General features: G+C 44.0%; 1 protein-coding gene across 1 annotated transcript in view; it reads left to right on the top strand.

The window, feature by feature from the left end:
- LOC127453054 (leukotriene B4 receptor 1-like) overlaps positions 1 to 10,624 on the top strand; it is an 81,192-nt gene extending 70,568 nt beyond the window's left edge. The window contains exons 4-5 of the mRNA XM_051719067.1: positions 6,019 to 6,062; positions 6,145 to 10,624. Coding sequence (XP_051575027.1) covers positions 6,019 to 6,062; positions 6,145 to 6,466 — 366 coding nt within the window. The 3' untranslated portion in view covers positions 6,467 to 10,624. The remainder of the gene's footprint in view (positions 1 to 6,018; positions 6,063 to 6,144) is intronic.
- Positions 10,625 to 11,159: the final 535 nt, after the last annotated feature.

The raw sequence follows: 11,159 nt of genomic DNA on the forward strand, positions 1-11,159 counted from the left end.
GGCTACTGATGCCAGGAGCATCAGGTCTGAAAACCAAGTCCGGTTGGGCCAGTATGGCGCAACCATCAGGACTTATTGCCCGTCCTCCCTGGCTTTGCACAACAACTGTGCAATGAGGCTCACTGGGGGAAAAGCATACTTGCGCAGCCCCCGAGGCCAGCTGTGCGCCAAGGCATCCGTGCCGAGAGGAGCCTCGGACAGGGAGTACCAAAGGGGGCAGTAAGAGGACTCTCGGGAGGCAAACAGGTCCACCTTCGCCTCTCCGAATCTCTCCCAAATCAGCTGGACTGCACGGGGGTGGAGTCTTCACTCTCCGTGGAGTGTTACCTGCCACGAGAGTGTGTCCGCTGCATGGTTGAGGACACCCAGGAGGTGAGTGGCTCGCAGAGACTTCAACGTCTGCTGACTCAAAAGGAGGAGGCGGTGGGCGAGTTGCGACATGCGACGTGAGCATACCCCTCCCTGGCGGTTTATGTACACCACAGTCACTGTGTTATCCGTCCGGACCAACAGGTGCTTGCCCTGAATCAATGGCTGAAGCCTCCGCAGGGTCAGCGATACTGCCAGCAACTCTAGGCAGTTGATGTTCCATTGCAGGCTTGAGTGGCCCCAGACGGGCTTCGAGGCAGTCCTGACATGGGCAGCCCAGGGATGAGGCAACTGCTCCTGACCGGTCTGGCCTGGGTGATCTCTCCAGCCCCACCATCGCCCCGGGGCCAGCGCGTGGTGAGTATTATAGACAGTCGGCGAACAGGTAAGTGTGCTGGTCTCTGGGATCACTCGCCCGCCCCAGTCACTGGCTACCGTTGCAGGCTTGCGGAGCAGCAGGTGGGGCGCCTGCTCTGCCTTGCCACAAACCACCCTGCCCGGGCACGGTAAGTCCAGTCGTCCCCTTGGTGCCGCTGTTGCGGTGGCTGGAGGCCTGGTTAGCGCTCTCCAGCCCCTCACAGTGGCTCATCAGGATGATTCGCCTCGACTACATGATCCAGTTCGCAGGCACCCGTCTTCCCAGGTTCAGTGGCATCCTCTCCATTATGGTATGGGGCAAGGGTGCCTCTGTCCTCTGGGCCCAAGAGAGGGGGAGGTTCGTGCCCAATCTTGGATCTGCGTGCCTTGAACAAAGCCACATCAGTACAACATCAGGATTGGTTAGCGGCCATTGACCTGAAGGAGAGCATCTCTTTTCTCGGTATGGAGTCAGTCACTCTCAAGGCACGTCTTATGACCGAACGTGCTCAGTCAGTGCTGACCTGCCTGAAGACCTTCAGGCAGAAGGTAGCAGCGCCAGTGAAAAAATTTCAGAGGTTCCTGGGGCATATGGCATCCTCAGCAGCGGTTCTCCCCCTCGGGTTGATGCATATGAGACCGATTCAGCACTGGCTACAGACTTGAGTCCCAAGGTTGGCATGGCGCCACAGCACCCGGCATGTGACCATCATGCCACAGTGCCATCAGACTTTCAGCCCTTGGTCAGACATGGCGCTTCTACGGACAGGTGTTCCCCTAGAGCAGGTCTCAAGATGCATCGTGGTCACGACAGATGCCTCAAACTCGGGCTGGGGCACCAGGTGCAACAGGCAGGCAGTATTGGGGCTCTGGACAGGGCCCCGCCTGCAATGGCACATCAACTGCTCAGAGTTGCTGGCGATATTGCTGGCCCTGAGGAGGCTTCGGCCGTTGATTCAGGGCAAGCATGTGTTGGTCCGGACCGACAACACAGCGACTGTAGTGTGCATAAACCGCCATGGTGGCGTACTCTCACATCGCATGTCGCAACTCGCCCACCGCCTCCTCCTTTGGAGTCAGCAGACGTTGAAGTCTCTGTGAGCCACTCACCTCCCGGGCATCCTCAACCATGCAGCAGACATGCTCTCATGACAGGTAATGCTCCGCGGGGAGTGAAGACTCCACCCCCATGCAGTCCAGCTGATTTGGGAGAGATTCAGGGAGGCACAGGTAGACCTGTTTGCCTCCCAAGAGCCCTCTCACTGCCCCCTTTGGTACTCCCTGTCCGAGGCCCCCCTTGGCACAGATGCCTTTGTGCACAGCTGGCCTCGGGGGCTGCGCAAGTATGCATTTCCTCCTGTGAGCCTCATTGCACAGACTGTGCAGAGTCAGGGAGGACAAGCAGCAAGTCCTGTTCATTGCACCGTACTGGCCCAACCGGACTTAGTTCTCGGATCTGATGCTCCTGGCAGTAGCACCTCCCTGGCGCATTCCCCTGAGGCAGGACCTTCTTACTCAGGGGCAGGGCACACTCCAGCACACACGGCTGGACCTCTGGAATCTCCACGTCTGGCTCCTGGACAGGATGCGGAAGACCTAGCGGGTCTAACGATCACTCAGGCCAGAGCACCCTCTATGAGGTGGCTGTATGCCTTGAAGTGGCGTCTCTTCATGAACTGGTGTTCTTCCAATGGGGAAGACCCACAGAGATGCGCCGTCAGGTCTGTGCTGTCTTTCCTTCAGGAAGGGCTGGAGAGATGGCTGTCTACCTCTACCCTGAAAGTGTACATGGCTGCCATAGCAGCTCAGTGCTCAGGCTCAGTGCCCCATCCGTGGTGATTCCCCCTTGGTAATCCCGTATGATGAGTTTCCACTGTTCGGTTTCCCCATAGGTGAACCCTGTGTTTCCCCTCGCCAGAGCTTTCTCTGCCTCGGCCACTGTGGCTGCGCACCCTCTCTGTAGATAGGGTCCTCCGGTGGTATCATTCCATATGTGAACTTCCCCGTAGGTAAGTCCATGTGAGGTATTCTCCATATGTTAACCTCCCTCCAGCAGGATGTGGTCACGTAGTGCCTGGAGAGGGAAGATCACTTCCCAGCGCTATTCTAGAAAGTGCTCAGTGGGAAATTGCTTGACAGCAAATCAGGAAAGGCTCCACCGGTAGCCTATTTGGGTAAGTGCCTAATGGGACTAGGGAGACACCTTACCTAACTCGCTGGAAGGTCACGACGTGGTTGAGCGCTCGCTGCGAGGAACCCCTAGTGTCACTACATCGACACAACGTCGATTGAGTGACAGACAGGGAACATCTTGGTTACTGATGTAACCTCTGTTCCCTGATGGAGGGAACGAGACGTTGTGTCCCTCCTGCCGCGGTGCTGAACTGGCCACTGACATGGCCGGGACTCTCTATCGGCTCCTCAGCATAAATTTTAATGAGTGGTGCATGCCATCTCCTTTTATACCCGTATGTCCGGTGCAGAGAGTGGCATGCAAATTCCACTCGCCAGTTCTCATTGGCCTTTTCTATTCTAAGCAAAGGTGATTGGGGCTCTCAAGATCGAACCCCTAGTGTCACTACATTGACACAACGTCTTGTTCCCTCCATCAGGGAACAGAGTTTACATCAGTAACCAAGATGTTTCCCCACTGAATGATGATGTTTGTAAGGAGCAGAGCTTGTTGTGCTGGCCTGCACTAAATGAAATAATTCTAGGTTACACCTGCATCATGTAAATAAAATTATATGATGATCACATTTGTAATGCTTACAAAAGGCTATTGTCTGATGAGGAGAATGTTCCTTGACTGCTATCGACCCTTCAAAAACGTATATGTGAAAAAGGGCAGCCAGTGGACTTTTTAGTGCTTGGTGCCTACACAAATTGCATAATTTGCGTATAGCCAGTGGGAGTACTACATCTCTCTACATACAGTATTTATACAGGAGCTCCTGCATGAGACACTGCACAATGGTAAAAGAGGTCCATTTAGAGCTTGTTGAGTGTGATAAATTTTGTCACTTAAAATGAAAAAGGTTAATACAATGACCAGGAAGAAGAGAGAAAGGGAGAGAAAAGGCTTAACATGAAAATAGTGTTTTTCTCCTTAGATTAGTGTTGTTGTTGTTTTGGCAGTAAATAGTGTTTATCACAAGGGAAATGTAAGAAATCACGTTAAGCATTTTAACTAAACCTGTACTACTGTACTATTCTTTTGTATTGAAAGTTCTGCAGTTGTCATTGATCTTGACCCTGGCTGCTTCTGTGAAGTGTTGTGTCTGTGGAAAGCAACAGCAAATATCTCACACAACTCATGCAAAAGGTGTCTTTGTTTCAGGTTCATTTCTTCCGATTTGTGAAACATTCTCAGCAGATTGGGTGTATGACACTAAAATACGGGACAAACGCGTCCCGGATGGATTTCATACGGAACGCAATTTTTTCCCTTAAATACTCAACAATTCCTTATTTACGGAATGGTTGGCAATGTATAATTTCCTTTAAAGGAACAGTTCACCCAAAAACTGAAAATGCTCTCATTATTCACTTACCCTGATGCCATCCCAGATATGTATGCCTGTCTTCAGCAGAATGCAAATTAAGATATTTATAAGAAGATGGAGCTCTGTCGGGTCCTTATAATGGAAGTACAAATGCGCCAGCACTTTTTTCGGTCAAAAAGTCAAATTTAGGCAGCATAAAAGTAATCCTCCAGTCAATCAATGAATGTCTTCTGAAGTGCATCAATAGGTTTATGTAAGAAACATGTAGATAATTAAAATGTTTTTAACTTTAAATTGGTGCTTCCATCCAGGGCTCTGATGCAGTTTGAAATGACAGAACTCTCACATGATGTTCGTTCTTCTGTTGTAAATACGTGCCACTTCCGAATTCTCGCATGAACTCGTGGACATGCTTACGTCATTATTCACATCTTTATTTTTTAAAAGTTAAAAACTTTTTAATTATCAATTTATTTTTACACAAACGTATCGATTTGCCTCAGAAGTCATTCATTGATCGACTAGAGTCGTGTGGATTACATTTATGCTGCCTAAATATGACTTTTGGACTGTCAAAGTGCTGGCACCTGTGTACTTTCATTATAAGGACCTGACAGAGCTCTAACTTCTTCTAAAAATCTTCATTTGTTTTCTGCTGAAGAAAGACATACACATCTGGGATGGCATCAGGGTAAGTGAGATGATTTTCATTTTTTAGTGAACTATTCCTTTAATTAATTTTACCTGTTACTGCTTCAGTGTGAGAGTGTCTCTCCACTCTCTGCCATGGATTCCCTCAGTCGTTGATGGCAGTGACAGTGATTGACAGGGGCAGGGAATTGTAAAATTCAAATGATAATGCACCAGTTACAACAAAGAATCACCAGTTTCACAAAACAACATGGGATATAGTTAAAGGGAAGCTAACAAAACAGTAGATTATGGACTTCAGAAGCAGCAAAACAAGTGGGTATACAGGGGGTATACACAAATATTGATCATTACAAGTTGTTATAAGCAAACAGCCCTGGAAAAAAGTACGCATACAGCGTATACGTGTGTATGGCTCCAACTACACCACTGGCTGGGACATCACACTTCGCATACGCTTTGTTCACGCTTGCGATGTGAAACAGGTAATACCCTGTAATTATTATACCACCTCTTACAGTTTCCATGACATCATTTTCATTGAGACACTGGTGTATTTGTACTTTAGAAAAAAGTTATAATGTGATTAAAATGGTGAAAACTTGAAATAGGTAAGAAATACTGACTTGTCATACACTTAAAATAGGCACTTTCCCTAATATATTCATGCACATTTTAACCGAACATCCTCATGTTGGAAATAAAATTATTGGACATGTTATTTGTAAGGGCAAGATCCACATCGGTGGGGCCCATTTTCATGACTTCGCCTAGAGCACCAGAAACCCACGGGCCGACCCCTGGTTCCTCACACAAAGCCATCACACGGCCTTGCAAGACCTGAAATAGACTGGAAAATTGAGGATTACCTTTATGAAAATGTTATGGTGCTTTTCTCTATTTTTGAGCAGCAAGACATTCAGAAAACTCTCTTTGTGTCCCACAGCAACCAAAATACAAATTAAATGATAAAGCAGTGAGTTAATGGTGACAGAATTTTCAAATCATTTAATTTTTACATTTAGTCTTGGTTGAAGTACTGTAATGCACCAAAAGGAGAAATAAGAGATATTATATGACTTTTTATGATTTTAATCGATGTCTTAGGTTTCTTACAAGCTCTTTTCTTGCACAGGTGGCTGCCTCTGTATATCCAGTTAGTTCCCCTGTAAAAGAAAGGTGAGCAAATTAAATATCAGCCTTTGGACCTCTCATTGTGTATGTCTCATATAGTAGCTCAACTCTCTTCTTTCACCAACAGACTAGATAAAATCTGGACATCATACCGGGCTCTCACCTCCACTGTAGCCTTCATCAGCAGCAGCATAAACCCTGTCCTTTACATCTTTGCTGGAAAGTCTTACATCCGGCGTAATGGCCTGACCTTCATGGCACGGCTGTTTGAGGGAACAGGGCTTGAGTCCACACGTAAGATCCGGCGGAGCAATCAGAACAGTCGAGATCGAGAGAAAGAGGCAGATGAAGGAGAAAGTCTCAAAGACAGAGACTCAGATTCCTCCACAAGCCTTCATGCTAACATCGGTATTAAAGTTGCACCACAGAAAAATGGGAAGTTCCCATGACATGAATTTTCAGTGGGCTCTTAATGAGAAAATACAATCTACAGTGGCAGTGTTTGTCTTGGTTTTTCTTAGGACTTTGGATTTTTTGTAATGTGTTTCATACATTCACAAACTTACAAGAATGTGTGATGTTTCCCCCTAAAACACACTAAGGGTTGCACCAACTAGTCAACTACAGTAGTCCGTTAGTTCTGTCGCTATTCGAATGTTGGGTCTGTGATGACTAGTCGTACATCACATAATTTCAGTTGCACTTGTTCCATATGATGAAAGTAGGAGGAAAATTCCTCAGTCCACAAACCTGCATCCTGTGTATTTGCATGCAAATACATTTTTAAATATATGCAAACATATTTGGAATTATGCTTAAGTGTGTATATAAACATAGTGCACTTAGATTTACAAAGCATGTATGAGGGAACCGCGTTGCAAAGTTCTGCAGTCATATACAGTGTTCATTTTAAGCTAAAATTCTTGCAAAACCAATCAAGAATGCTTATGGCTACGCAAGTATCCACCACCATATTCTACTCTGTTGACGTTCGTGGGAGACGCTGATGTAAACAAAGAGATGGTGCGCAATGGTTAAACCCGTCTGTGTAGCGCATGGTCAGAAATTACAATATTCTCTCCCCACCCACCTATCAAATGAGTGGCAAGGCCCAGTGAAACGGTAAGCCCCTGGGCCCAGGATTATCTTAATGCAGCCCTGATAATTACTAATAAACAACAACTAGCCTAGCATCCAACTCAACCAAAATAAAACAGGAGTAATGCAACCAAACATTTCTTATACACAATACTAACATAAAATGCATAAAGTTTTAAGCAGCACCAGAAAAAAAAAAAAAAAAAAAAAACATCTTTCTTACTTTCATTTGTGAAGAAAACTATTTTTTCTCAGCAATGACTTCAGATGGCTTTGGAATGTCTACACACCTTGGGTGCTTCTCATTTCTGAAATTGAGCATCCTCATTTCCTTTTATTGCTTCCTTTGTTTGCTTCCTAGCTCCAACCTCTTAGGAAATGAGGAAAGGATGCAAAGAAAGGAATCAAGGATGAAGCAAGATGTTTTTGTAAAATACAAATTCCTGCTAAAAAGACCAGCTTAACCAGCAATCATTTTAATATTTTTATTTTAATATCTGTTTGCACGTGGTGACTAGAAATTGCCATGCCACTACCTGTCTATCACTCAGTATAACAGTCAACACATTTTCTGAGGAATTTGTTTGCAAACACTGAACTAAAGTGTTAAATTCAAGTGACTTTGGAAGCAGCATTTCTATACGTGTTCTTGAGTACCATTGTGTAGCATTAATATATATGGACTAAGCATCTCTAAATGAGATGCATTTTCCGCTGCACGCACTGGCACTACTCTAGCCAACAAGACAAATAAACGGTGTTCGCCTTGACACATCCTGTTTAGACAGCCTCAAGCTGTTACGGTATGATGTACACCATGATATTTATATGGTAACACCAATGTAGCCTACATGTCCAAAAATCATGTTATTGCAATGTTACTTTTTGGTACTTTAAGTGCTTTCATGCACACTGTAAATGTTTTGATACTCCTTTGTTTGGAAAAAGTTTTACAGCTCCACAGTAGGTCTTGAACAAAATAAAGACCCTCATCGCTGGCAAACAATTGGATGCATTTGCATGCGTTGTACAAGTGAGTGAGAAACTGCTCCAAATGTTTCAGTGCTTGAGCTGTCCAAGTGATTCACTTGATCACCAAGGGATCAGCACCCAAAACACAACATAACACACAAAACACAAGCTGGTGAGCAACAATGCTGATCTTTTCAGCAGGGATGTCCTTACTCCCTCAAGCTTCACTTTAGAGTGCCATCTCTGTGCAGCTCCATTACCCCAGAGTGCTTCTGTTATGTTGTTGAAATTTGAATTATTAATATATTCATAATAAATCCTTATAATTCAAGATGCACTGTTGACGTATGTGACAATTTTATTTACAAGTTTATTTAAACTGCAAAGGTAAAAACATGCATTAAAACTGCTGTGCCAGATGTGAAGGGGGAGGAGAATTTATGCATGCATCAGGTGTTTTGACAAAGAAATCTTCCATATAGGATGATTCTGTGCTTCCTCACTCAAGCGTCCTCAAGAAGCATCCTTTGTCCTCGGTCCTTGCAGTGCATTTAGACAATTTATACTTTCTTCATGATGGAATACTGTGAATGGCTCAAGGATGTAGGAGAGAGGAAATGAGACTGCACAATTAAAGAAATGAGAAGCACTCCCTGACCATGCTACAATCTCTACAGGATCTCTCTCTCTTATCCTATACCAATATTTATATGGTATCTAGGCACGCTAGCCTCTTAGTGGTGTGGATGAAAATTACAGCCACATCTCAACCTGGTAACAGGATTGTGACTGTTTCAGAGACGAACTGCTGAACATTCGACAGCATGTACCAGACAATCTTTTCCCAGTTTTCGAATATTCAGACGTTTTGTTAGACATTTTAGTTGGAGGCGCAGCTCTCCTGTTCAAGAGAAAGGGAGACGAGGGAGACGAGCCGGTGCGCTGGTCAAACTCCATCGGCATGGATTTCGAACAATGCTACCGAGTATTCACTTAGCGAATCTCCGCTCTCTTCCTAACAAAACGGACGAACTACATCTCCTCACCTGCACAAACAAGGACTTTTCAACCTCTGCTGCCTTGTGCTTCACAGAAACCTGGCTGAGTGAAGCCATTCCGGATAGCACATTACATCTGCTGGGCTTTCAGCTGTTCAGAGCGGATCGCATCGCAGAGTTAACGGGGAAAACGAGAAGCGGTGGAACATGCTTTTATATCAATAAATCGTTTCTTTATCGCGTTTAACACATTTACCGTTAATACAGCATAAACACTGGTGTGAAGGGCAAAAACCTTTGTAATGTGTCCACATGGACTCATTACACTGACGCAAATATCAATGCACCAGAGTCCTTCTACCAAGTAGAGCCTACAAGCTAAGCATAAATTAGCATAACGCGGTGGTCCCATAGATATTCTGTGGGCGGAACTGTCTTAACACGCTAGTTAACCATTACGCTCTCTCCTATGCTAGAGCCGCAGAGGTTGTTATTTCAGTAAATAAAATAATCTCTGACAGCGCTTCCCTGTCAGTGATAAAATTAATTAGAAAGGACCTCTTAATACTATTTGATGTACAAAACAAGCACAGATGGGTCTTGTGATAGAAATCAAGTATTTTTCAGCCTATGCAAGGCACGTTTTAAATACCATAGAAGCACACCAAATTTGAACCATCACCAAAGCACTTTTCATGGTGAGTTCAAAGCGGCGCACGATGCTGGCGTTGCCGCTTTGACGCGAATCATGAACCCAGCTTCACAATTGTTGTAACAAGGCGGAAAGCCACAGTCTACTGGCAAATTAATATTGTTGAGGATGACAGTTTAAGGGATTTAATGCCCATAACAATAAATATGCAACCTATATGGGGACTAGTTATTTCAATTAGTCAAACTCCCACTTTGACTTTGGGAAACGGTTAAAGTTACTTGAATTGGTGATATTTTAGTCTATAAAATATCACAAATTCAAGTAACTTTAAACTAAAATTTTGTGCATTGTTTTGATATTGTGGAAGGCTTTGTTTGGAAAATGTTAATAACGCATTATATTGCTACATATTGTTTGTTTTCTTTCCTAAGATGGAAATCAATGAATTTTGAAAAGAAAATAGTTATATATACACTGTAAAAAATTTAAACTGTAAAATATACAGTAAATTATTGGCAACTTTATTTGAGTCAAGAGTAATGTAAATCATTAACTACAATTGTACTGTGAAAACACAGCATACTGCTGTATATATACTGTAAAATTACTCCATGTTGTTACAGATGTCACTGTAAATTTACAGTAGAAATAATGTATGTTTACTATAAATATGTGACTGAGATTACAAGAGCAACTGTGAGACTATATGTACTGTTGTACATTTTACAGTAAATAAGAGCATTTGCTGTGAAATTCAATTCACTTCACTAAAATAACCACAGGTCAGATTTTTTTTGTGGTGTAATATAGTCAGTGGCAAATTCTCAGGGCCAGCAAAGCCTTCTCTGCTGGCCTAACATGCCAAATAAATACATATTTTTCATCCTTTCAGTCACCTTTTTGCCTATGTATTTTCAATCGCTTTCCACTCTTAATTAATCTACAAACAAACAGAGAAAAATGAAAAGTTTATCCAGTCAGAATTTATTCATTGATGCTTACAAGCAAAGTGTGACAACTGTTTCACAAATCGCATGCCCGAAGCAGCACGTGAGTCTGAGCTCCACCCCGTCAGGCCTTCAGAATTTCCACAGAATCCCTCAACAGTGCAAATGAATGAGCAACTAAAGTCAGATTGTCAGATTCATCAGCCAATCAGATTGATTTATTTGTTCTTGGTGGGTGTGATCTTTAGGATATATCCCGGTCGAGGCCCTCTAGCTGGCCTTGAGTGACGCAATCACGCTTTAACTGATGTATGTAATTTGAAAGTGAAGAGCGCGAGATTTTGCTGACCAGTCGGCTGTCATCACTGCTGGTATTGCCGTTGAGAAAGAGATCCTTATGGATTTAAAATCACGAGATGTTCTGCATGATTGTGTGATTGATTAATTGAACAGGAAAGGATGACTAATTTTC

This window comes from Myxocyprinus asiaticus, chromosome 2 (assembly GCF_019703515.2).
Source record: "Myxocyprinus asiaticus isolate MX2 ecotype Aquarium Trade chromosome 2, UBuf_Myxa_2, whole genome shotgun sequence".
Classification (NCBI taxonomy): domain Eukaryota; kingdom Metazoa; phylum Chordata; class Actinopteri; order Cypriniformes; family Catostomidae; genus Myxocyprinus; species Myxocyprinus asiaticus.